Source organism: Macrobrachium rosenbergii, chromosome 48 (assembly GCF_040412425.1).
Source record: "Macrobrachium rosenbergii isolate ZJJX-2024 chromosome 48, ASM4041242v1, whole genome shotgun sequence".
In the NCBI taxonomy this organism is placed as follows: domain Eukaryota; kingdom Metazoa; phylum Arthropoda; class Malacostraca; order Decapoda; family Palaemonidae; genus Macrobrachium; species Macrobrachium rosenbergii.
In genome coordinates this window covers 41727449-41755441 of record NC_089788.1, presented here as the reverse complement: position 1 = coordinate 41755441, position 27993 = coordinate 41727449, and the positions used below count along the sequence as shown (strand labels likewise).

The 27993-nt window shown below is 45.3% G+C and overlaps 1 protein-coding gene across 2 annotated transcripts in view; it reads left to right on the top strand.

The window, feature by feature from the left end:
- LOC136831361 (acid ceramidase-like) overlaps nt 1-27993 on the top strand; it is a 265053-nt gene that overhangs the window by 212241 nt on the left and 24819 nt on the right. For both annotated transcript variants that reach the window (XM_067091683.1, XM_067091684.1), the window contains one exon: nt 14005-14238. In XM_067091683.1, the coding sequence (XP_066947784.1) occupies nt 14005-14238 (234 nt within the window). The remainder of the gene's footprint in view (nt 1-14004; nt 14239-27993) is intronic.

Genomic DNA, 27993 nt, shown 5'->3' with positions numbered 1-27993 from the left:
TAATTTACCATAAACATAAGAACATGAAACTAAACAAACTCCAGGAAGTTCGCAGTGCCATCAAATGAGTGTGTACATACATACAGTAGGTACGTGTTGTCATATTTTTTGCTTTGGCTGATTTCTTGTACTGCATTTCATTATAAGTGTAGTTGACTCTGAGTATGATTATATTTTGGTTTGATAGATTAAAAAATGAGAAAATACCGTAAAAATATAAACAAGAATACTATAGCATAAAATGTAAATAAAAAGTGGAGTGTGTGTTATACATAGACTTTGATTTAAACATACCTAGGTTAATATTCTGTATGTGCATACTGTATACTGTATATCCTTTCATGAAACGTGAATTACTATATTGTAAACATGAAAACACGAACCCAAATAAACTATCAAGTCAGGTGTGCCTAACCCTCTTCACCCATCCAACACTGCATCCCCACCCCCTCCCAGCCCTAGAAATTGCCCCCCCCCACCTCCACCCATCTTCCAAAACAACATCTCTGAGCCTTCCTTCACCCAGCCTTACTGCCCCTCCCCTCCAATGGTGCCAAGCCATCTGACCTCCCCAGGCCATGGAAACTTCTTGAGGCCTCCCCCACCCCTCTAAAACCCTTTCCCAGTCAGTCTTAATGTAGGCAGTTATTAGGGACTGATGTTACTGGGTTTTGGCCCAAACATTGATGTTGTTCTGAGAAAGGGTTAGATATCTGCTGCCGGAAAGATATAATCTCCCCCTCCCTGACCCCTACTGAACCCTAGGACCCATCGAGAGAGCTTAAAAGGAGCTGTTTCATCCTTAAAACTTGCTGCCAGGAGCATACTACAAAATCTCGCCCACATCTGGCAACCAACGCAAAATTTCCTTGTTTTTTACAAGGACTATGCTCACGGCAGGTGGTATGGGCCGTAACCACTGGCTAAAAGTGAACCGAGCAATTTGCTACAGAACACTTGAGCTGAGGATCCTGCCTAATGGTGGCTCTGTAGTGATATAAAACAAGTTGTTATTAGAAGCTAGTTAGTATTAATTGTTTTCAAGTGAGGGACACTTCTGTAGTTTCTCATATAGTTTCCATATTACAGGTTAACTTGATTGCAAGTGTGCAGTTGTAATACATTTAATTAAATATCAATGTTGAACCTTCTAAGGTTTAGTTTAGTTTTCATACTTATACACTGTTAGTCCTTTGCAGTAGCTAAGTGAATTTTTTAATTCTAATTTTCATGCCATTCACACTAACTGCTATGAACTAATTTGTTTAAGTAGCCCAAACTACTGTTTTATTTAGCTTAGGTTAATGTTTCTGGTATAATGTACATTAGGCTAAGAATAGAGGATTTCTTGGAAGGTTCTCGCTTAACCTATTCTAGGCTTTTTTAAAACTTAAGGATATAAACTATACAGAAAATTATCCTCTTATAATCTGGTTTTCTGTTTTACATTGCCGAGACTACCCTTTTACCTGATATTCAGCCATCGCTGTTTTAGGCTAATTGTAGGATATTCCTTAAGAAGGGGTTCCTTCTTAATCTGGTTAGGCTACTGCCTGTTGTAGGTTTATATCACCTTTAAGGATATAGGCTGCATAAGACCGTACTAGTGTGTAGCCTTACAGATATGCTACCAAGTCGTAAAAAACTAAGTTATTTTATTGAACCTTTAAGAGGTGCTAAAGAAACGAGCAGGAGAAAGTTACTGCTGATTTATTGAGGACACAGGCAGTTTATATAGCGGCGGACTGATGTCACGCTGAGGAATACACTGAGAACCAGGGTGACCTGAGGTCAGTAACATTTAACAATACAGTAAATACAATGAATAAATACACTGAGTTGCAAAAATGAACAATAATGAAGTTGATGACATGAGCAAAAGAAACATATGCCATACAAGTTAGTAACAGGTAAATATTTACATAGATCAGTTTAAATGATTGGGTATGGCCGATCCTGGATGACCCGTTATCTTAAGAGCGGCCTAGAAAACGGGTCGCCATCATAGAAGACCTGCTTAGCGGGGACTTTACAAATATTCCCCCCCCCCAAGACGTGGGTAACGTCTGATTAATCCACGCATCTGCCGGGGCACTGAAGAGTGCCACGACTACGCGAAGTGAGCGGTGAGTTGCGCTGTGTGTGGGAGCGGCTGGCTGCGGGTGTGGGCGGATGTTTGCGGGGGCGGCCTCGTGACCTCCTTCTGCAGCGGCCTCGTGACCTCCTCCTGCGGCAGCCTCATGACCACCTTCTGCGGCGGCCCAGCTGCAGAGACGACTGCTCAGGCAGAGGGTGCGGTGCAGTGACGTCTGTTTCCTCCTCCAGGAGGGCGGGCTTGATGCAGTCGATCAACACCCAGTCGTCTTTTCTGTGAAGGGCGAGACGGAAAGCCTTGTTGTTCCTCTCCAGCATGCGGAAGGGCCCCTTGTAGGGCCTGGTCAGCGGTGGGCGGACGGAGTCATCCCTAACGAAGGTGTGAGTGATGGAGGACAAGCCAGGAGGCTTGAAGGCAACTGACCTGTTGGTATACAGTATGTCCGCTTACAGGGGGGCGAACTTGCCGACTATGTCGCGAAGCCTCTGGACTGACGGGTTGTGGCGGTCCTCCGTGACCAGTTCGCCCGGGACTACGAGGGGCTCCCCGTAGATTTTATCCGCTGCGGGTGGGTCGCCGTTGGCTCTGGGGGCGGTTCTCAGCCCGAGGACAACCCAGGCAGCTGGTATTTCCAATCCTCAGCGGTGCAGCGGGCCATGAGGGACGCCTTCAGGGACCTGTGGAACCTCTCCACCAAGCCGTTGGCTGTGGGGTTGTAAGTGATGGTGGTGTGGTGAGATGTCCCCAGCAGGCGTGGCAGGGCGGACCACAACTCGGACAGGAAGGCAGGGCCCCTGTCAGTGGTTATGTGGTCCGGGATGCCGAACCGGCTGATCCAGCTGGAGAGGAGGGCCTTGGCGCACGCACTGGCGGTGGCTTCCTGCATGGGCGTCGCTTCGGGCCACTTGGTTGAGTGGTTGACCATCGTCAGGAGATATCTGGCCCCGCCTGATGGGGGAAGAGGGCCGACGACGTCGATGTGTATGTGGCCGAACCGCCGCCCCGGCTATGGAAACTCACCTACTCCAGACTCGGTGTGACGACCTATCTTGCTAGTTTGGCACCGAAGGCACTGTCTCGCCCAAGTCCTCGCGTCCTTCCGCATTCCTTGCCAGACGAACTTCTCTGTCAGCAGCTTGGCCGTCGTCCTGCCAGGGGTGGGACAGCCCGTGGATGACATTGAACACCTGGTGGCGGCGGGTGGCGGGCACCAGGGGCCGCGGCTGGCCGGTGCTGACATCGCAGAGGAGTTTTGGTCCCCCAGGGGCGAGGGCCACATCCCTCCACTTCAGAGACGTGATGGCGGTGCGGTAGGCTGGAGTCTCCGGGTCGGGAGCCTGTTCCCGGGCGAGGTCCTCGTAGTTGATCCCGAGCTGCACCACGTTGAGCTTGATTCTGGAGAGGGCGTCTGCTACAGGGTTCTCCCTGCTGGGGAGGTATTTGATTGAGCAGGTGAACCATGCGATGGTCGCGAGGTGTCGCTGCTACCTAGAAGACCATGCGTCCCCCTGCTTGGTGAAGGCGTGAACCAGCGGCTGGTGGTCCGTGTAGATTGTGAAGGACGTACCCTCCAGGAGGAGCTTGAAGTGCCGGACCGCCCGGTACGCTGCGCAGAGTTCCCTGTTGAAGGTGCTGTAGCGGGCCTCCGCGGGTTGAACTTTTTGCTGAAGAAGGCGATTGAGGGGGGGTGCTGTCGACGATCTGCTCCAGGACAGCTCCGCAGGCGACACTACTGGCATCCGTTGTCAGTTGGAGGGGAGCGCTGGGATCCTGGTGGGCCAAGGCAGTTGCCTCGGCGAGGGCAGCCTTCGTCAGGGAGAAGGCCTGCTGCTGGTTGGGTCCCCACACTAAGGATTTTGGTTGGCCCTTCAGGATCTCCATCAGGGGGGGCCATGGTATGTGCGATCCCGGGGATGAACCTCCTGTAGTAATTTACCATCTCGAGGAACTCCTGGACGGCCTTGACAGAGGTGGGGACGGGGAACCTGGTGACGGCTGCGACCTTTGATGTGAGCGGGCGGACGCCATCTGGGGATATCTCGTGCCCTAGGAAGTCAGCTTTCTCGACGCCGAAGGTGCACTTGTCAAATCTGACGACGAGGCCGTTCTCCTACAGGAGCTGCAGGACTGACCGGATGTGCCTCTGATGCTCTTTATGGGACCTGGAAAATATAAGGATATCATCCACGTAGCAGACGCAGAACTTCAGGTCCCCCAGGATGCTGTCCATCCGCCGCTGGAAAGTCGCCCCATTCCTCAGGCCGAAGATGGAGAAGGCGAAGACGTAGGACCCGAAGGGCGTGATGATGGCGTTTTTTTGGGATATCCTCTGGAGCAACTGGTACCTGAAAGTAAGATTTTAAAAGATCCAACTTAGAAAATATTTTGGCCCCGTGGAAGGAGGCTGTGAGGTCCTGCATGTTCGGCAGAGGGTAATGGTCAGGTTCAGTTGCAAGGTTGAGCCTCCTGTAGTAGCAGCAGGGTCTCCAGGAGCCATCCGGTTTCTGCACCATGTGGAGGGGAGAGGCCCACAGGCTGGAGGCCTTCTTGCATATGCCCATCCGCTCCATCTCGGTGAAGGCGTCCTTGGCCTCCTGAAGGCACCGAGGGGGAAGCCTCTGGAACTTTGCATGTGCAGGGGGCCCCTTCGTCTTTATGTGATGGTAGATGACATGTTTTGGGGCCCCGGGTACCTGACGGAGCTCGGGCCTGAATACGTCGGGGAACTCCTTCAGCAGCTGGGCATATTGGTGGGAGGCAACGGAGCAGATGGTAGGCGCGCTGGGTCCCGTTGCCAACAGGAGGGACTGGCAGGAGTAAGTATCGAGGAGACACTTGCGACCGACGTCGACTGCCAGCCCAAAGTGGGTGAGAGAATCCGCACCCAGGAGCCGGGTCCTTACGTCCGCGACGACGAAGTTTCACAAATACCTCCGGCCAAGGATGGAGATCGACAGGAGCCGGGTGCCGTAGGAGAGGATGGGGGACCCGTTGGTGGCCATCAGGAAGGGGTCAACAGACTACAGTCATAAGGTTGTATAATAAACTGGAAAAAATCCCGCCTTCAGTGGCTGGGACTGTGTTGGGATACTCTTCAGGGCCTGTTGTCTCTCCCCATCAATACTCAAAACACAATAAGGAAAGACCTAAAACATTCCTTGCACAGCCCAGAGTTTCCAGATGGCAATTAGAACGTATGATGGGCCTGCTGCAGTTCACGTCAGTAATAGATCTAATACTCAGATTGCAATTAAAATATGTGAACAAATTCTGGCTATCGCATGCAAGAAAAAAGATGCGAGACTGACCTCGTTAAAAGAATCACAAAGTTGGGGAGATACCTTGGCCTCGGACCTGCAAGGAATCTCAGGTGAAACAGGTCACCCTGACTCCTCCATCTGTAAGAGTGACAATACACACAGATGCCTCGTTGACAGGTTGGGAGGACATTGGGAGGATCGTCAGGTGGTAGGGAGGTGGTCAGCTACTCTGAGGAAGTGTCATATCAATTTCCGTGAGCTGATGGCTGTCTTTTTCTCTCTCAAAAACTCAAACCTCCTGAAGAGACATATTTTGTTGGTTCTAGACAACATGAATGTAATGTCATGCATGAAGAGGTCGGGATCACATTCATCTCCTTGCAACATGATATTGCTAGCCATCCTTTGGATAGCGAAGCAGTGAATTGGTACTTCTCTGCAATTCACCTCACAGGGTATGTAATAGCAGACTTTTTATCAAGGAAAACGACAGCCTCGACAGAGTGGATGTTGGACAAAAACTCTTTTCAAACAATAGCCAACATGCTTCCACAACCGGAAGTGGACCTCTTTGCCACATACAAGAATCACAGACTCCCAGTGTATGTCTCCGAACTTGGACAGTCAAGCAACGGCAAGACTGGAGCAAATGGAGGACAATATACCTTTTTCCTCCATTGTCCCAGATTTCGAAGGTTTTGAGCAAGCTTCTAACCTTCAAAGGAACAATTTACTTAATTGCCCCAAATTGGCCAAACAGGCATTGGTTCCTACTACTCCAACAATGGGCGATAAGATCAATTCCACTAATGTCCGCTGTTCTATCCCAGACAGTAGGAGGGAAAGTCGTCTATGCTGGTTATCTGTCAGTTTTATAAATTTAATCATTATTTTTTTATTTTTATTTCTGCGGTTAGTGAAGTAGGTATATGCATTATACATTTAAGAAATGCTTACAAAGTACACTGTTAATTTTATTACATGTTTTTAAAGCAGCCTGCTCCATATGTTTGAAATGGCGCAAGTCTTGGTGGCGTAAGGCTAAGAAAGCTCTCATTTGTGGTTTGTTGGTTGGTTTGTAAGTCAACCTTTTGTTTGTTTGTTGTGGTTGTGAGCTGGATTGGACAAGAAGTGCAACGGAAACAGTGGTAGGTGGTAGCAGAGCATGGTTAGTCAGAAGTGGACGGATCTGACAGCAAGCATTTGGGGATGGAATGGAAATGGAGAAGAGAATGTCTGAGATTTTGCAGGATACAGGGTGAGTATAAAGGATGGAGAGGACAAATTGAAGATTGGCTTGTGGTGTGTGGAGAAGTGAAATATCCAGGGATAGAGATAAGAATGAGCTTAAAAGGAAAAGCTTTGGAAGTGACAGAATGGAAAGATAGAAATGAACATAAAGAGGGTTCAAAGATAATCTTATCCAAACTAGATGAATTATAACTGAAAGATACTCTAATGGAAAATTACAGTAATGTGGAAAATTATTTTAAAATAGAAATAGAATCTAGTGAAAAAATGAGAGATTTTATAATTAGGTATGAGGAGGCAGAATCAGTGTAGTAGAATGATAGGGAAAATCATGCTTGAATGAGAAGCAAAAGGTCTTCATGTATTAGAACAAGCAAATCTCGCAGACAATAAAAAACAAATGGTATTAACAGCTTGTGGTCAAGGAAAGTTGGAATATGGAACAGTGTCACAGTTAATGGAAAGAATAAAAGGCTATGCGAATTTTGGGAGAGAGAGAGAAAACTAAAGATATCTTGGAAAATGGAATCAAGGTAGCGGCAGAAGAAATCCTATAAATAGAGAAGGGAAACTAACATGTGCAGTATGCAAATCGGAATGGCATTGGGCTAGGGATTGCCCTCAGAATTTTCAAAATAAGAAGAAACTAGAAAATGGACAAGAAGAGGAAAAAGTGTATAAGGGAGAAGCTAGTAAAATATTGGAAGAATCTTGGGAAGAGGTTGATGCGATTTTAGACACAGGATGAAAATCGATAGTTTGTGGGAAATTGTGACTAGCACACATTGTCGTGGGTTTGAATAAGGGAGAATTAAAGAGAATGAATGATAATAATAGAGTTTAATAAAGTATTTAATTTTGGTGAGTCATCATACAAATCAAAAGGAGTAATGGAAATACCAGTGATATTGAAAAACAAAAAGTTTTATTTGAAGAGAAATTTTTCAGGTTGATGTACCATTGTTAATAGGTAAGAAAACCTTGAATAAAATGAGTATGACTATAAATTTAAAAGAGAATTGTGTTAAAATAGAAGGGCTAGAAGTATGTGCATATATATTCTTAAGGGTAAAATGTTGAAAATGACTGAAATGATATTAATAATATAATTTCCATGATTAATGCAGTGATAAGATAATAGTTTGAGGTATATTTGATGAAGGGTGCTAGTTTAAGGTATACATTTGGTATTTGAACTTTCAAGATAGGCAGTTATAAGCATTTTTAGAGGGGGGGTTGTTAACTATTCGCAGATTTTAACTATTCACAGGGGGGCTGTGGTACGCATCCCCCGTGAATTGGGGTGTTTACTGCACTCTAACCATACTTTCCATATGAACTGGTATTGTCGAATAGATGATGTCCGTAGTTTCTGCACTAGGTACCTAGCAATGTTGGGAAAGTAATTTTCACGGTAGACAAGATTTTAAAAATCCACCCTTGAAAGTCTCGGCTCAGAAAGGAGGATGCGTAGCTGACTTTCCCTCCTACTGTCTGTGATAAAACAGCAGATGGTAATGGAATTGAGTTCTTCACCTGTTGTTGAAGTAATAGGAACCAGTGCTTGTTTGGCCAATTTAGGGCTATTAAGTAAGCAGTTCCTTTGAAGGTTAGAATCTTGTTCAAAGCCTTTGAAATCTGGGACAGTAGGGGAAAAAGGTACATCATCCTCCATTTGTTCCATTCTTTTAGGAATGCATCTTTTGCTATTGCTTGATTGTCCAGGTTCAGAGACACATATACTGGAAGTTGGTGGTTCTCACATGTGGCAAACAGATCCACTTCCAGGTGTGGAAGCATGTTGTTGGCAATTAATTGAAAAGAGTGATTGTCTAACATACTCTATGTCAAGCCTGTTGTTTTCCTTGGTAGAGAGTCTGCTGTTACATTGAGAGACTTCATTGCTTGCATCAACCGAAGGATGGATAGCATTACTTTATTGAGAGGAGGTGAACGTGAGCCCAACCTCTTGATGCAGAACATTGCAGTCCTGTTGTCTACGACCAACAAAATGTGTGTCCCTTTTGGAGGTTTCAGTTTTCTGAGAGACAGAAAAACAGCCATCAGCTCCAGAAAGTTTATATGACACTTCCTCAGAGCAGGTGGCCACCTCCCTGCTACCTGATGATCCTCCTAGTGACTTCCCCAACCTGTCAAGGAGGTATCCGTGTGTGTTATCACTCGTACAGACAGAGGAGTCAGGGTAACCTGTTTTTCCAGAGACCCCTTCAAAGTCCATGGCCAGAGTATCTCCCCAACTTTTTGATTCCTTTGATGAAGCTGATCACAAATCTTTTTTTCTTGTGTGCAATAGCCAAAATTTGTTTAAGTTTTTTAGTTACAATCTAAGGATAGGGTGTACCACAGGTACGAACTGTAACAGGCCCATCATACATTCCAGTTGGTGTCTGGAAATGCTGGGCTGTGCAAGAAACCTTTTCAGGTCCTTCCTTATTTTGTTTTGAGTATTGGTGGGACGAGACAACTGTTGGTGAAGAGTATCCCAACAAAGTCCCAGCCACTGAAAACATCTGCTGGGTGTAAGGCGGGATTTGTTACAGTTTATTAGAAAACCATTCTTTTTAGGTGGGCCCTCACATTAGCCAGTTGTCTAGGTAGGCTACCAGTTGAATTCCTTTTTTTCCTGAGTTCTCGGACAACTACTGCTACTAATTTTGTAAAACCTGGAGAAATGTTTATCCCTAAGGGCATGACTTTAAATCTGTACGTTTCCTTCCCTATCCGGAATCCTAGGAAGGAGCAGAAGGGAACAGCAATAGGGATGTGCCAGTATGCATCTCTCAGATCTATAGAAATGGTTCAGGTCTCTTGTGGAATGATTGAATGCACTTTGGCAACAGTAGTCATCTAGAACTTGTGGCAAATAACACGTTTGTTCAATTTTGGTAGGTCAAAGATCACCCTCCATTTGGAGGAATCCTTCTTGGGGACACTGAAGAGACATGCTTGGTGGCAGATATAAGCATGTTTCTCTATGGCTCCCTTTAAAAGGGCCTTCTGCACGTAATCTTCTAAAGAGGGGTCTGGTTTTTGGAAAAACCTCTTTAAATGGGGGTGGGGAGGATGAGACCATTTCCACCCTAGCCCTGTTGAAGATAATACTGTGTCCCCAAGGGGAGGACTTCCATTGCATGTGATGCTGTAGAAGCTGACCCCCAACTATACAATTCCTATTGGGCTCCACCTCTTCCTTTGCCTTTGGTAGGCATTCCAGGAGTTGCTTTTGCTACTGTTGTCCCATCTGTTTTTGAGAGAATCCTTTAAGGGTGACTGAACACTTGAATGACTCAAAGTCAGCGAACCTCCTTTGGTTTAGGAAAAGGAAACTCTCGAGTCCTTTGCTTCCCAGATTCCCCTTTTCCAAGGAGAACGTGTACTGTGCAATTCTGTTGTCGGGCTTGTTCATTGACTTGCGTCACAACAGACTCCTCAAAAAGGTCCTTATGGAAGGCGTTAGAATGTAATAAGGAGGTTACATTGGGAAGTAACATATTGGAGCCCTCCAATGTTTCCATCTGAGCCTTTGTGTGACACTCTAGAAAATCATAGCATGCTTCCCATAGGGTTTGCAAAAGTGATTGGCCACAACAGCAAAAATTGTTTTGGAAGATTCTGGAAGCCTTTTGATGGCAACTTCCAGCGAGGTAGTAGAGGTTATAATACTGAGGAGGTGAAGCCTAGCATGAAATTTGGCCAAGGTTGTCCCCTCTGAGATTTTTCTCATAGGGGTCCCAAACTGTTGAGTAGCCACGTTCAGAGGGAGCTTTTTCATTTCAAAAGGAAGGACAAGCATTACCTTTTCCTCAGTAGAATTATCAGACACTGGGATGAGAGGGGGAAATGGCTTTAGTTCTGCCATTGGCTCTCGCTTCCCAGTTACCACAAAATTCTGAAAATCTGCCTTTACATGATTAATTATTTTAAAGGTGAAGGGATAGAAGGCTGGGACTACCTGATGAGCAGTTTGGGTCTTATCCTTCAATAGACCTGAAGGATGCAATTTCCAGATCCCAATTCATCCTTCCTCCAGGAAGTTTCTCCACTTCAGCTGCAGGGGCGGTGGGGCGGGGGAGTCAGTTTTCCTGTTCAAAGTCTTGTGCTTTGGCCTCTCAACAGCCCCTCAATTTTTCAAACAGAGTATGCACCCTGGTTTCATCTTGGGCCCACTCCCAGGGGATTACCTTCTCAAATACCTTGAGGACTGGCTGGTCTTGGTGGGGTCTCAGGAAAAGCTAATCCAAGACAGGGACCGTCTTCTTCAGTTTTTTCGCAACTTGGGCATCAAGGTCAATTTGGAGAAGTCACATCTATTCCCCAGTCAGAAGATCTTTACCTGGCCTTGGTCATAGATACAGCCTCATCAAATGTTTTCCCGTCAGATCAGAGAATGGGAAAGTTCAAGGCTGTAGCTCAGTCCTTCGTCTTGGAGCAGTCCCAACCAGCTTGTCAGTGGCAAATGATGCTGGGTCTGTTAACCTCCATAGAGAAGTTGGTCCCTCACAGTCGTCTACATCTTCAGTCGCTGCAGTGGAGGCTGAAAGAGTTTTGGTCCCCTGCAAGGGATCCTCCTCATTTTCTGGTTCCGCTGATGCAAGAAGCAAGAGAGTACCTGTCGTGGTGGTTGGATGACAGGAACTTGGCTGTAGGGGTTTCTCTTCATTCTCCACCTCCAGAGGTGATCCTGTTCTCAGATGCCTCGTGCGAGGGTTTGGAAGCACACTTAGAAGGTCTTGTAACATCCGGAGTGTGGACTACACAAAAGAGGCAGCTTCACATCACCATTCTGGAGTGCACGGCTGCCTTCCTAGCTCTTCAACAGTTTCAGGAGAGGGTAATGGGGCACTCCATGGTGCTCTTGTCAGACAACATCATGGTGGTGGCCTATGTAAACAAGCGGGGGGGGCAGGGGCTGGTGTCACGCCAACTACACTCCCTGACGGTGCTCTTTCAGCAATAGGTGATGGATTATTCAGTGGCTCTCTCTGCCAGGTATATCCCGGGCAGGAGGAACGTAGTGGCGGACAATCTGAGTCATCGGAGTCAGGTCATAGGAATAGAGTGGTCTCTGCACCAGGACATTACAAACAGGCTCTTTCATCTGTGGGGAAGACCCTCAATAGACCTGTTCACAATGAGGTTCAGCAGAAAACTAGAGGTCTTCTGTTCCGTGGCTCCAGATCCATATGCAGTTGCGGAGGACACCCTGCAACACTCCTGGGACAATCTGGAGGTCTATGCCTTCCCTCCATATTGCCTGATCCGTCAAGTTCTGAACAGGGTAATGGCCTCTCAGAACCTCAGAATGACACTAGTTGCTCCCATGTGGCCCCACGCGGAATGGTTCCCTGATCTTCTAACTCTACTGTCAGAAGCTCCGAGAAAGATTCCTCCATGGCACAACCTTCTGTGTCAACTGCACTTCCAGAGATTCCACCACTCAGTAGAGTCCCTATCTCTTCATGGCTGGAGACTGTTCAGTATTTCCGAGCGAGAGGCTTTTCTCGCAGAGCAGCATCAGAGATGTCTGGCTATCTCAGATCTTCCTCAGCCGTGTACCAAGGTAAGTGGGCCGTTTACTGTGGTTGGTGTCATCCATGGGGTCTCTCTCCAATCAGAGCTTCTGTTCAGCAGGTAGCGGACTTCTTTGTTTTTCTCCACAGAGGGAAACAACTTTCTGTGTCTTCCATCAAGGGTTACAGAGCTGCCTTGAGTGCAGTTTAACGAATGGAAGATGTAGATCTTTGTTCTTCGTGGGAGATCTCAATGCTTCTCAAGAGCTCTGAGCAGTCTTGTCCTCCAAAAGAGCTTAGACCATCCAGTTGGGACCTGACTTTGGTACTGGGCAGCCTCAACTGTGCCCTGTTTGAGCCTCTGTGTCGTGCATCAGATAGGAACTTAACTTTCAAGATGGTTTTCCTGCTGGCTCTGGCCTCCTCGAAGCGAGTTGGTGAACTTCATGGCCTATTTTGTGATGTCAAGCATACGAGGGGTTGGATGTCTGTAGCCTTCGAATTTTTCCTGGAATTCATGGGTAAGACCCAGAACCCCTCTTGTCATGATGATAGATTTGATTCCTTCTCAATTCTGTCTCTTAATAACTTTATTGATAATGATCCGGATGAATTGCTCATTTGCCCTGTCAGAGCACTAAGCTCCTACCTGATAAGGACTCGCCACCTCCCCGACCAGGTTGCTGAAGACTTCCTTAGCACTGGCTGGAACAAGAAAGAAGTGTCCAAGAATACGATCACCTTTTGACAAGCCTATGGTTTGACTTCGCGCTCCAGTTGTAACACAGTGCATGAAAGAGCACATGATGTTAGGGGGCTACACCCTTCTTTGGCATTTAAAAAGAACTTGCCTGTTCAAAGGATTTTGGAGGCTGGCACATGGCTTCGTCAGACCACCTTCACTTCCTTCTATCTGCGGGATGTTGCCCACAGGTCCTTGGACTTTTTCGTTGGGTCCAGTGGTGGCTGCTCAACACGTTTAACTCATACAGTGCCCCTAGCGAGACAGTTTGTATTTGACCTAAGATGATGGTATGAAAGTGAGAATGAAAGAAATCATTCCATCATGTGCTGGATCGGGTCTTGTACAGATGGGACTGCAGCCTTTTTGTTTAAGTTTTGTTTATTTCTACACGAATATAAAACTTTGGCAAAAGCAAATCCCTCCTCTCTCTAGCAAGGGGAGAGAGGATTGACAGCAAACTATTGGTGGCCATGAAGGCTTGTTATCTACAGATATAGTTCTTTAACTTCCTCCTACATTGTCTCATCACATTGTACGGAATCCCAGAAGTCTGACTGCTAAATAATCACATTATGTCAGAGGTTTTGTTTCCCTTCCATAGGCTTCTATAAGCCAGGAAGAGTTACCAGGTGTGCTGAACCTCCAGTCGATGCCAGACTTTCTTTCCTCCCTCCAAAAGTGATTCTGTCCATAAGTTAAGACCCAGGTTTGTTCTGCATGTGAACAAAAGACAAATTTATTAATCAGTTTGTATTTTTCATAGCTAACAAACTTGTGGTCTTAACTTATATGGCCCACCTCTAGCCACCCCTCAATCAAGTTTCCTGGGATGGAAGACACTGAGGCATCATTCCTTCAATACATGTGAGAAGGAACTTGACGCTTGCCACCTAGGCCTATCAGCCTACCTTGTTGCCACCAATTCCTTGTTTGTTATTTTTACCGGTTTCCAGCTGGCACTAGAAGAATCATCCGTAAGTTAAGACTGCAGGTTTGTTAGCTATGAAAAATACAAATTAATAAATTTGTCATGTTTCAAGTATTAAAAAAATTGTATGACATGATTGTAGAATTTTTCCCATAATTGCATTTTATTAACTACAGAATTTATCCCCATTTCAGGGAAGTATTATCACCCGTTGGCGCGATGAATTTCGTACTGTAGACTTATGGTCGAAAGAGTCTGACTCTGGTAGCTGGTATCTGGTAGAAACAAATTATGATCAGTGGAAATCTCCCCCTTTCTTTGACGACCGTAGAACACCTGCAATACACTGCATCAATGCTGAAGGTCAAAAAAATGCCTCCTTGGAACTCATTTACAATGTTTTATCCACCAAACCTGTCCTCAATAAAGTAAGTGACTTTTTTGTAACAACTGCTCTTTATTTTCTGTACTTTTTTACTCAGAAATTAAATATATATGTTATGAAAACAACTGTAATACAGTAAATATTTTTACCTTGAGTGTTTATACAACTACATATTGTTGCCATATATACCCCAATGTTTTACAGTTTTAAGCAGGTACCCAGTTAGATATTTATAAAAAGATCCTGTTATCCTAGTGAGTGAAATATTGCCTCAGGTGTGGTAAAAAGCTTTAAAGCTGGGTTGTCTTAGGTAGGTAGTACACATGAAGTTCTCATGCTCTTCCTATTTTTGTTGTTGTTGTTTCCCTTTTTCTGAGGTGTTTATGTCAAGTCATTTCTCTGCCTCTTTTGTATTTATTGTGATTCTCACATTTTCTGTCAGAAGTCTTGCTGTTGTTTTTGTTGTTGTGAATCACAGTAAAAACTTGGGTCTCTCACATTAGTTGCTATCTCATTTAGGTTGTTTGCTGTCCAATCTGCAGTCTTTGTATCTTGTGCTTAGTGACCTATGAAGATGTGATAGCCAGTTTGTTAATAAATAAATTGTACATCTTGTAGATATTGTGCGTTGCATTTCTGAAGAAGTCAGAATTATGAAATATAAATGCACGTTTTTCAAGAAGGGTATTACATTTGTTCCTGATATAACTTCTTTTTGATAGTTTAGTCAATTGTTTCATCCTCAAGGAGTTACCCCTCCGTGGCGTACCAGCGCTCCATGGCAGCCAAACTAATATCAAAGAAATATCTTTTAGCCTAGTCGTGTAGACAGATATTGTGTTGTAATGAAAACACTGTGACACACATGATAGAGTATAATGGACTCAGATAAGAGGGCATTTTTCCTTATCTAGATGAGGGCATTTTTCCTTATCTTCAGCGAAGATGAACCCAGTTTTCCTATGTCAAAACCTGTAAGAAGTGACTATTGAGCATATACGTCCGTCATCTTGTTTTTGACCGGGCAGATAAAAGACCAGGAGCCATTATCTCTTTGGTCAGCATAAAGTCTGGATGTCAAGCTAGTGCTCCTCACAAAAATCACATTGTTCCTCGAGCTTTTCATCAGTGAGGATCACGGAAACATCTAAACTTGAAAGTTAAGAGCTTATTTTTAAGCTCCCGTTAAAAAGCGTTAGTTTAAACTGTGGAACAGGTGTTTGTGTATGGAAACCTGGAACCAGGCTTTGTTTTACAAGCACATGGTCGGTGCTCTCTCACGATCTCTTTGCTATTTGTGAAAAGCGAATAAATTTGAAGTTTTAACTAGAGAAATGTTCCACAGTTTATTATTAATTCAGATAATCCTTTCAGATAATGATGTCTACAATAGCTTAGACTATAGTAGATGTTGTCTGTAGCCTATAACCTAGGATTACATATCCTAAAGGTGATTTAAATAACCTGGATTAGGTAGTAACCTAAATTAAGGTAAATAAGAACCTTTAAAGACATATACTTTTATGGTCTTAGGCAGCATCCTAAACTACACCAAGGATACTAGGATTTGATAAACAGGCTACAGAATTTTTCCCTTTATATAGCCTGTATACTTACACGTGAACTAAAATAATTCAAGACTAGGCAGTACCAATTATTAACTTAAGTGATAAACTTTTACAAAACATCCCATTATTGGACTAAATCATTAGCCTAGACCATGTAGTCTAGGACTAGATGAAAATAGTAACCTGTGCTGCATGAGATGGTAGTCTAGCTGTAAGACTACATACTAAGGCAATTGTGTTGTACATAACCCATACCCTTAAGTGTGAATTAAATAATCCGGATTAGGCAGTATCCTAGATTAGAGTAAGTGATAGCCTAGCTATAAGATTACACATTATTGGGTTACTGTTTTATATAGGTAACCAAACAACTTAGAATTGGATACAAACAACAACCTAGGACAGACAAAAGTAGTAGCCTAACTATGAGTTTACTTATTAGTAAGTTGCTGGTTTTATATAGCCTATATATTTAAGTGTGATCCATAAAAATCTGGATTAGGTAATACCCTATACTAGGCAAAGAAAGAGCAAATAGGCCTAGGATTACATATGAGCAGTATTCTAGGATCAATAAAAATAACATTGTAATGGCTTGGCCGACAGGCAGTACTTAAAACTTACGAGGATATTTAGGTTATATTGATACTGTTGATCACTTTGTGGTACAATAGGCTAGGGATATATCATAACTTAGTTAGGACACTCTTCCCTGGGTGGTTAGTCTGCGGCCCTCCTTGGACAGCAACACTCGGCAAGGAAGGTGAGGATACATTTTTTTTTAATCTTCGGACATATATTGCTAATTAATGCGACATCTGGCAACTTTAGAAGGGGGAGGAGCTTCAGTCTTAATGTATTTGCTTTTTGCTTGACCTCCTATAACTTTCAATCATATTCTACGGTTCTGGAATCATTGATACTTAAATGCAGTAGTAAGCTTTACAGTATTCATTGAAGTTGTAATTTGCAGCAACAGTTCTGAGCAAAATAAACATTTCTGAGTCCAGCCCCGTGTCAGCCGGTGAAATTCCATACTATCACGAATTTCTAGGTATAAATTGCTAGATATACCAGAGAAAAAGAGCTTTCAGGAATGCTGGGGTTACTACCCCCCAGATCGAGCGTCTTCCCTAAGGAAGACGTCGGTATAACCAAGGGTGATTGAAAGGATCACAACCACAGAGCTACACTCGATAGACATCCCTATGTCAAAACCCCCGGAAGAGAGCGGTGAGCCGTTACAGCCCCCACGCACAGGCGTCCGCCAGACCGGCAACACCAGCACCATCTACTTCATTCCATTTTCTAGCACGTGACTATCTTCACTGAGAATTTTGTGCTTGTGCTTTTTTGGGTGTTTTCCTGCTTTTCGCCATGTCTTCTAGCAGTTTCACCATCTCTAAGTTAAGTACCATCTTATTGTGGGGTTTTTTCGATAAGTTTGGCTGCATCTGTCCATATTTCACAATTATGAGATTGTTGTTATGACGCCACGGCGTCCCCTAGCCAGCCATGCCGACCGTGAGGCTGCCCCTTCAGTCTTTTCTGTCGGGGTTGTCTCCTTGTCGTTATATTACTTATCTTTTCCCCCCGGATCTCTTCCTGGTGGTGTTTCCTACGGTGGTTTTATTGGGGTTTTGTTTTATTTTTAATGACCCCCATAACGAGTCCCCCCTATAGGGTTCCCGTCATTCCTCGCTTAGGTCTCCCCTCCAGGATGAGTTCCTAGTTGGTCTTACTTATTTACTATTATTATTATTATATTTTGTGTTGGTGCTATATATATTTTGTTGCCTCTTCGGGGTAGCGTCAGCTCTAGGTCTGGCCGCTCCTCGGAGTTAGGCTACGCACCTCGCATGAGCACATTATTTTCTTAGAAATAATTTTTATGTATATTGTGTTTATTGTGATGGTTTTTATTTTATATTGTGTGTGGGTTTTTCTCCCTTGCCTATCATGTTAGGCTCGTATTGCTTCCTTGTCCTCTCGCCCTCCTCATAGGTTAGGTGTGGGGCGGATCATCGGGTTGAGGGAGTTTTGTTGCTGTTTCTTCCATGGCCGGTTTTAGGGTGGCAGAGTGAGCCCCTTTGTTCTCCCCCTTCTTTTCGAAGGAGTAGAGTTCATTGGGTGTGCCTCCTCTAGGCTATTTGCCTTTTTTGCCCCCTCCTTTTCGGTCCTGGTTGGTTCTCGGCACAGAATTTCTCTCCCTGTTATTCCTTCCTCCACCCTTCCCTTATTCCTTTCCGTTAGCCTAGGCTATGCCTAAGCACGGGTGTTCACCTAGGCTTTGCCTAGTCAGGAGTCGGGCGTTGAGTTCTTGGTCGCATCCCTTCCCTCAGGAGTAGGCTTGTCCTGCCAAGCTCATATTATGTTTCTTGGCGTGGCGTGTGCTTGCAGTCGAGCGGGTGAATTACTTTCCCTTGTCTCCTGTTTTCACTCTTCTTAGCCTACTCCTCTTCCCTACCCCACCACCCTCCCCCCCCCTCATCTCAGGCCAGCTCTTGCCTTTTCTCGTGCGGGTGACGCTAGATGGCGTTTTCTCCGAGTTGGGGACTTCCTCTGGTGGAGAGATTCGTTCCCTCCCAGAACTAGTCCCCGGCAGCGCTGTGTTTGTTTTGATGTTTCGTTTACCACTCTCCAAGATCGAGCGGGTTTCGAACATTCTTTCCTTGATCTTGCCCACTCTCCATCGGGTTGCTTTGGTTGGGTTGTTGATGCCTGCTCCAGCTTATATTATACTTGGCCTTTCATGACGGGCACCTCATCCACCTTTGTTTCCCTGGCGGGGAGGTCCGAGAGAGGGGGAGTGAATGAGAGAGAGAGAGAGGGATACCTCCGGTCTCCGGAGTTGATTTTCTCATTTTTACCATCACTTGTATCTTATATATATTTATATTATCTGGCGGAGTGGTTTTCTCACTCCGCCACTATACTTATTTTATGTGTTTATTGAGTCCGGTGCTCCACCCTGGGGTTCCGCCGTCTTTTTTGCTGGCAGCCCTTGTGGTGGGTCCCTGTTGTCTCGAACTTTCCGTTCCGCCGGAGTATTCCGGTGACCGGGAGTATCTTGCCTTCCACTCTGTTTAAGTTATGGCTTGGTGGTCTTGTCTCTGACGAGGGTTTTCTCCACCGGAGCATTCCGGTGGTAAGCGGAAATACCCTGGCCTTCCAGCTTTAGGTTGCTTAGAGTGGTAGGTTCATGTACTTTTTTACACTTACATACTGTTCGTTGTGAGGAGCCGGGGTGCACCGCTTCTCTCCAGCAACCGTATGGGCACGTGGTGTGCCGGACCCACGCTGGCTGTGCGGTCCGGTTGGATGATCTCATTGTTTGGCACCCCGACGGCTGTGAGGTTTGCTTCGCTCTGTGCGCTGGCATCCAGGACGAGTCGGTGAGATATAGCTTCTCATTTCTTACGTTCCTCATATCTGTGTAGTGCTTATATGGTTTTCGGGCTTATTTTTCCGTTCAACTCTAATTGTCCGTTCTCTTACAGGCGGACGAGTCCTCCAAGAAGACTCCCCTCGAGTCTCTCCGCGCCTGGGTGGCTGGGTTCAGAAGAAACGTTCCGTCGGGGAAGCCTTATGTCCTCGACGCGAAGTTGCGGGACCTGCTTTACCCCGGCGCCCGGGTGGCTGCTGCGGTTCCAGAGGAGTTGGCTAACCCCATCATACAGCAGATCCGGGATGCGACCCAGCCACCCCAAGAGGACATCCTGTATGCGGAGGTGTCGGAGGATGTCGCCGCGTTAGACTTGGACCTGGAACCGATGAACACAGAGCCGGACCAGGTGGTAGGTAGCGAGGTAAGTGAGGTTGCGGGGGCGGGCGCCCTTTTTGATTCCCCATCTTCCTCTGTGTCTTCATTTTCAGGTTTTGTCAAGTCTTCCACCTTGGGTGACAGGGCTCCATCAGCTGTCCCTAAGTTGAAGCTGAAGACTTCATGGAAGGCGAAGGGCTTTAAGTCCTCGTCTTCCAGGAAAGCATCGCCTTTCCCCGTCGAAGGCTAAGGTCCCGTGCCTGTAGCCTCCGGGAGCAAACCTGGAACCTCCGGCAAAGGCGCGAGTAAGAGGGCATCAAAACCAAGCCCTCCTCGCCAGCCTGCCTTTGACCCGAGGCGTTTGCAAACTCGTTGTTCGAGAGGTTCTCGGCGGAGGTCAAGTCTAAGTTCTCTAAAATTTCCGAGAAACTTACCAGCCATGATAACATACTGGCGGGAATGGCTCGCCCTGGCGGAGTTGAACCGCAGTATGCTATCCCTGACACGGCTGATCTCCCTCCTTTCGATGTCGGGAACCCTTGGCGTTTTGCCCTTCGTGCCATTCAGCACGAGGGTACTCTGACTGTTGAAGGTCTTGGCACGAGACGGTTAGAGGAACTTGAGTTCTTTCCTCCCGATCTCCTGCCCCCTTACCCAGGCTTCGTTAGGCTGACGGAGGAAGCCTGGGTACGCTCAGACAAGGTCCCTAGAGAGACAGTGATCTTCCCTAGGGACCAAGCTCAGTCGGCTCTCCTGCGCACTCTTACGGAGTGCCAGGCAGACAACACAAAGCTTACACCTTTCAAGGGCAACTATACCATGTTCGCCCTGGGTGATAAGTTGCCGACTCCATGCTTAAACAAAGTGGCTCTGGCTACGGTTCGAGCATGCTTTGACAGTAACCCCTTGCCTCAACTAAGGGAGACAGACTCCACATCCCTGGTATTCCCAGGGGGTGAGGAGTTCTGGAGTGACGCCCCGTCCACCTTTACTGTGGGAAAGCTGGACGCTTACTGTGCGTCGACCCAATTCAGCGAGCAGCTTCCTAAGCTCCCGGAAGCCCTGCTGAAGACTGAATTTGAGGCCCGGACTAGGCTAGCCATGTCCTTGAACTCCTTCTGCCTCACAGAAGCGACTGCCGTCTCCTGTGCAGATGAGCCCTTCTTTCAGGTTCTGGCTAAATCCCTGTTAGCAGGGTTTCAGACAGACCTTTTTGACTTCATGATGGCTAAGCTTGAATGCAGAAAATTCATCTTTGCTGAAGCCACCATACGTCATGAGCCTAACAAGCTCATGAAGAGCTCTATCTGGGGCCCTAACCTCTTCCCAGAAGAAGAGGTAGCCAGTGTGCTCAGGGAGGCTACTAGAGCTAACCAGAGTCTTCGCTCTTGCTGGGGTATCTCAGCTTATAAGCATAAGACCCCAGAATCTGGCGGCCCCCAGACTAAGAGTGGTAAGCGGTTCAGGAGACACAAGAGGCCTCATCATCAGACGGTAGTTCAAGCTGTCCCGGTCTCAGCAGTCGCGCAGCCCTCCACCTCTAAAGCTCATCCCCAACAATACGTGCTGGTCCAACCAGCCCATTCCCTTGCTGCACCCTCGTACGTTGCCTCACCGGCGTACAATCCTACCTATGAAGGCCGTGGGTTCTTTCACGGCCTTAATAGGAGTGCAAGGGGGGGAAGAGGTCGGGCCCCTTACAGAGGCAAGTCCAACACCACCCCAAGAGGTAAACCTGGACGTGGTAGAGAAAACAAACCCGCTTCCTCCCACTGAGAACAGTCAGGTAGGTGGTCACCTTTACTGGTTCAGAGACCAGTGGTCCTTCAGCCCTTGGGCACACAGCATTGTGTCCAAAGATCTAGGATGGAGCTGGACCAAGGACCCCCCTCCTCTGATCAGGTTTTACCAGCCACCCTCAAGAGTCCTACAGGATTATGTGGCGGCACTGCTCAACAAGCGAGCAATAAAGAAAGTAAGGCACCTAAAGTTTCAAGGCAGGTTGTTCACTGTTCCCAAGAAAGACTCCGATCAGCAAAGAGTGATTCTGGATCTGTCGGCGTCTAAATCATTACATAAAATGCGACAAATTTCGCATGCTTACGGTAGCACAGGTCCGACTCTACTTCTGCGTGGAGCCGCCACCACCTCTATCGATCTTTCAGACGCTTACTATCACGTCCCGGTTGCGCGGAGCTTCTCTCCGTTCCTGGGTTTCAGACTCGAATCAAGCCTACTCCTTCAGGGTCATGCCTTTCGGTCTAAATATTGCACCCAGGATATTTACAAAACTGGCGGACACGGTAGTTCAGCAACTCCGGTCCCAAGGGATATCCCTAGCAGCGTACCTAGACGATTGGATAATTTGGGCACCAACAGTTCTAGAATGCCAGAAGGCCACGGCCATGGTCATCAACTTCCTGGAGTCGTTAGGTTTTCAACTGAACAGAGAGAAGTCCCGCCTGACTCCGGAGTCCCGGTTTCAGTGGCTGGGTCTCCAGTGGGATCTGTCCTCGTACATGTTATCCCTCCCGCCTCCCAAGCGGAAGGAGATAGCCTCCCTTACCAGGAAATTCCTGAGAGACAAAGCAGCATCCCGCCGGGCCCAAGAAAGAATCCTCGGTTCCCTTCAATTTGCCTCAGTGACGGACCTGCTCTTAAAAGCAAAACTAAAAGACATAAACAGAGTGTGGCGGAGTCGAGCCAATGTCAGGCTCAGAGACAAGGTCTCCTCCATCCCCGGACTTTAAAGGCGAGACTGCGGCCTTGGTCCAGTCAGCGGCCTGTCCAAAACAGTTCCGCTTCAGTTCCCTCCTCTGGCGCTGGTAGTTCACACGGACGCCTCATTAAGCGGCTGGGGAGGGTATTCGCCAAAACAAAAAGTACAAGGAACGTGGTCTACAATGTTTCAACGGTTCCATATAAACACCTTGGAAGCTATGGCGGTATTTCTAACCTTAAAGAAAATCCGCCCCCAGCCGGATTCATATCAGACTGGTGTTGACAGCGCCGTGGTAGTTCATTGCATCAACAGGGGCGGCTCCAAATCAGGTCGAGTAAACCAGGTTATGGTAGCTATTTTCTCCCTGGCGAACAAGCACAGCTGGCATCTGTCAGCCACCCACCAAGCGGGGTGCGGAACGTGGTGGCGATTTCCTGTCCAGGACCACTCCGTTGGAGACGGAGTGGTCTCTGGACGGAGAGTCTTTCAATTGGATTTGCCGCGGGTTCCGGGTCTCCAAGTGGATCTGTTCGCGACGGAGAGCAACTTCAAGCTTCCCTGGTATGTGGCCCCGAACCTGGATCCTCAGGCGTATGCCACGGACGCAATGACCATAGACTGGAACAATTGGGAGAAGATTTATCTATTTCCCCCAATAAATTTGCTGTTGAAAGTACTGCACAAACTCAGGTCATTCAAAGGTCAACCAGCCCTGGTAGCCCCGTACTGGCCGAAGAGCAATTGGTTCCCTCTTCTTCAGGAACTTGGGTTGCGGAGTCTTCGGATTCCCAATCCCAAACTGACCCAAACAGTACAAACCAAGACTGTGTCAGCTTCCTCAAGAATTCAGAATGCCCTAGTTTTATGGACTTTATAAATTTCGCAGCTCAAAGGGGGAGCAAACATTGACCCGTTAACACTCTGTTTTTAGAATCAGACAAGAGAGATTCTACTCTCAGACAATATGACTCAGCAGTCAAGAAATTGGCCTCCTTTTTGAAGACATCTGAAGCCCAAACCATGACTACTAACCTAGCAGTCACCTTCTTTAGATCATTGTTTGAAAAAGGCCTTGCCCCGGCCACTATTACCACAGCTAAGTCAGCCCTGAAGAAGGTATTCTTATATGGTTTTAAAATTGACCTTACAGATTCTTACTTTTCATCTATTCCTAGAGCATGCGCTCGTCTGAGACCCGTATCACGCCCACATTCTGTTACGTGGTTCCTCAATGATGTGTTAAGTTAGCATCCGAGATTGACAACTCTCAATGCACTTATTTAGATCTGTTAAGGAAAACTTTATTTCTGATTAGCTTGGCTTCAGGTGCCAGAATTTCAGAGCTGTCGGCTCTCTCTAGAGGTGATGATTTTGTTAGTTTCCTCCCGTCCGGAGAAGCCCTCCTTTCTCCTGATCATAGATTTTTAGCTAAAAATGAGGACCCTCAAGACAGGTGGTCTCCTTGGAAGGTGGTGCCCCTTCCACAGGACCAGTCCTTATGCCCAGTTTATACCTTAAAGTCTTACCTTTTAAGAACTCCTCAGTGTAAGTCGGGTCCTCTTTATCAGGAGAAAGGTGGAACTCTTTCGTTAAATGCAATAAGGCAACAAATTCTGTATTTCATTAAACAAGCTAACCCAGATTCAGTTCCTAAGGTTCATGATATTCGTGCAGTAGCTACTTCCACTAATTACTTTCATAATATGGATTTTTCAGAACTTACCAAATATACGGGTTGGAAATCACCTCTAGTGTTTAAACGCCATTATTTAAAATCACTCGAAGCCCTGAAATTTTCTACAGTGGCTGTGGGGAGTGTCATTTCCCCACCTTAATTACCCATTATCCTTTATCCTTCCCCTACCCCCGCCCGCCTGCCTCATTTACTTCTCTGCCTGCCCTTCTGGATGATCATGCCTCACTGCCTTGCTCCTCATATTGATATTATTATTGTCTTTTTATTATATTTTGAGGACTGTATTTTGACATGCTGTAATTTTGGATTGTCTTAGGGGTACTGGGCTGTTTTTATTTTGCTCCATGTACCCCATATATTTTCTCGTGTTGTAGATGTGTCTCTTATGTTTAGTTATAAGTTCATATTTACTCCTCTTAATCTTAAGTATTTTTGAATGTATTTTGCCTTATAGTCTTAAGTATTTTTGATGTATTTTACCTGCCATATTGTTTGGTGTATTGACTTTGTACTCTATTTTTAAGGTCGTATTACTGTATTTTCATGTTAATTTTCATTTTTTCATGTGAGAGATATCCTCATTAAATCCATTTCCATAGCTTGTGTTTTTCTTCAGATCACCTTTTGTTTCCTTGTAGTTTGCAGTCTTGGCATGATTCTCTATCACTATTTCACCGGCTGACACGGGGCTGGACTCAGAAAAGGGATTTTGACAAAGGAAAAATCTATTTCTGAGGAAGGCCCTGTGTCACCCAGTGACCCTCCCAGAAGTGGCTTCCTCTCCCCGCCTACTTGCACATGCCAAGCCTGGGGGTGGTGCTAGTCTGGAATGAAGTAGATGGCGCTGGTGTCACCGGTCTGGCGGACGCCTGTGCGTGGGGGCTGTAACGGCTCACCGCTCTCTTCCAGGGGTTTTGACATAGGGATGTCTATCTAGTGTAGCTCTGTGGTTGTGATCCTTTCACTCACCCTTGGTTATACCGACGTCTTCCTTAGGGAAGACGCTCGATCTGGGGGTAGTAACCCCAGCATTCCTGAAAGCTCTTTTTCTCTGGTATATCTAGCAATTTATACCTAGAAATTCGTGATAGTATGGAATTTCACCGGGTGACACGGGGCCTTCCTCAGAAATAGATTTTTCCTTTGTCACCGGGTGACACGGGGCCTTCCTCAGAAATAGATTTTTCCTTTGTCACCGGGTGACACGGGGCCTTCCTCAGAAATAGATTTTTCCTTTGTCAAAATCCCTTTTTTCGACGTAACCTACCAACTTACCTTACACAAATGAATTTATGACACCACAATGAACGGAATGCTTGCGTAATCGGAAACGCGATCTTCCATAATGAAATCATGAGTTAAAATTGAGCAATGTTCAACAAAAAACATGGGGAACAATAAAGGAACGAATGCATTGTTATGATGAGAGAGAGAGAGAGAGAGAGAGAGAGTTGCTGTTGTGTAAGCCTAGGCTTATGTGTAGAGCTACTCATTTCATTATTTTTTTTTCATTTAGAGATTGAGTGATACTATACTTGTATAGTATGTTTTAGCAATGGAGAGAGAGAGAGAGACAGAGTTGCTGTTGTGCAAGCCTAGGCCTATATGTAGAGCTACTCGTTTTATTATTTTTTTCTTTTAGAGAGAGAGCGATACTATATTTGTATAGTATGTTTTAGCAATGGAGAGAGAGAGAGAGAGAGAGAGAAACATCCAGTTACTTGTGTTTTCCCACTACTCTGCACATCATAGAGAACGCTCTTGGGGATTTAAATAGATTTGGTCAACCTACCCAAGCTGTCACATCATTTACTGCCATTAATTCCAGCTGATCTTTAACACTGTGAAATATAAATATGAATGTGTAAAAATTAAATAAATTATCATTACCTCGTATGATGATGCAATAACAAGCCTGTTCATAATGGAAAACGAGTAAATACTGCCATTCTGATAAACAGTACTACACCGAGATATCCACACGCTATCTTTTAGATCTCTATGAACGAAGCCATCTGAGAAATTCTGATTACTTCGGACATCCATGGTGGTTTTAAGTATCTGAACGTTTTTGTTTTGCAGATTTGATATATATGATATAATTTGCATTGTATTTTCATATTATAGAGTAAATTTACCGAGATTATGTGTTTTCTGTAAGAAAAAAATTAAAATTCGATGAACAAAATCTAATGAAAACTGTATCCTCACTTTTCTTGCCGAGTGTACATAGGCTAACATAATATAACATTATAGACTAATGAATGTATATAGTACAGACTTGCTAGATTACACTGACACTGATCTTTAATATTACTTTAAAGTAGGCACGAGAATGGGAAAAGGATTGGTTAGTATGGCATTATAGGATAGGCGCTAGAATAAGGATAATTTAGGAGAATTGCCTAAAGCAACATATAGCCAAGTACTCTGCAACATGGCATCACACACGTGGTTGCTATGCTATCTATATAGCACCTTCTAGAATAACACTACCCACTACAATTAGGTAATGCTTATATAAAATAGGAAGGAAACTGGAAGATGCTTCTTTATTACTTCTTTATTATTTATACATATATATACAATCACATACTACTCCATTACACCCTCCCTCCTACAAATCAAGCTGATCAGGAGGCTTGACCACTCTAGAAGAATGGCGTACAGGAGTAGCCTGTTTGACTGGAGCTTCAGATATAGGGTCCCTCAGAGCTCCCTTATTCTTTCATTCCCTTTAGGTAAGTGAGTAGACAAGCTGTCACTAATAGGTGAATTAGTCTTCATTGGTGTGGTCAGAATAGGGTTAGTTGACCTCATCAATATCTGACCCTGGTGACGTCTTACCATGCTACCTCCTGGCAACTCACATTTATATGACACAGGACCCATCTGCTTCAAAACCTTTGCTAGAATCCAATTATCCTTAGAAATGGTTGAAGTTTCTCACCATGACAGGTGACTCAGGCTGTAGCTGTAGCCCTCAAGGAATAGTAGCATCATAATTTGACTTTTGTGCCTTTTGCTTAAACAACACAGTCTGTTTTACACATTTATCAGGATGGATCAGATCTAGTACTGTACTATCGCCAGCAAGAATTCTTAACCACCCAAGTTTTGGCTCGGGCAAATTTTTTCTGGTAACATTGGAACTCCTTCTCAACCCCTATCGCTTACCTTGCGTCTCCCACTTCACTTTCCTCCCTATCATTAGTTATTTACGGTCTCTATACCTTGATAAAGCATTTTGTGAATACTGTAGTTTATCCATCAATTTAATGAAACTCTATTTACATTGAATTTATATATTTATTTTGCTCATGCTAATGAAGTTTCTTGTTGTCCCTTTCCTCCTCCTCCCCTTTTCTCTATCGCTTCTTCAGCCACGCCTACTCCCTCGCTCCCCCGTTCAGGTCTCCTTCCCCGCTCCCCCTCCTTCCCTCCCTCGCCCAGAGCAAATGGTGATAGAAGAAAGTAGAAAATTACAGATCCAAACCCATTACCCCCACACACCCATTTTGTCTGTGGGTGTTTAATTTTTGTCAATATACTGATAATTCCCATTCTGATAAAATATGAGCATTGGTCATATTAGAAAACTTTAGCCAAGATTAGAGTAATTTCAACTATTGGTAATCAACCATTCCGTAATTAAAGCTTATTACCACTTTTTACCATAACCGAAGATATTCTTATATATGTTTATTACTTTTTTGGTAAAATAAAATCATCATAACTGCACAGGTATAACTGTTCTCATTTTAGACATTGTCTGATATAAAACAGGGGATGCTAATCTAACGTGGGTAAGCACCAAACCATTTACTACATCGGTAATGAGACTTTCATAAACATGGATTGTTTTCAGTTAAGTAAACGCCATTAAGTTGCCCATCATATTTCATTCTTGCATAGTAAAAGGGGTTTATGCTGCAAGGTTCCCATCTGTTCTGTCCCTATCAAGTTTGCTTATCACGTCAAGTAATAATTGCACCCGATGATGGAAAGTGGTATAACATTGAATATAAAACCTGAGGATTCAACACAGA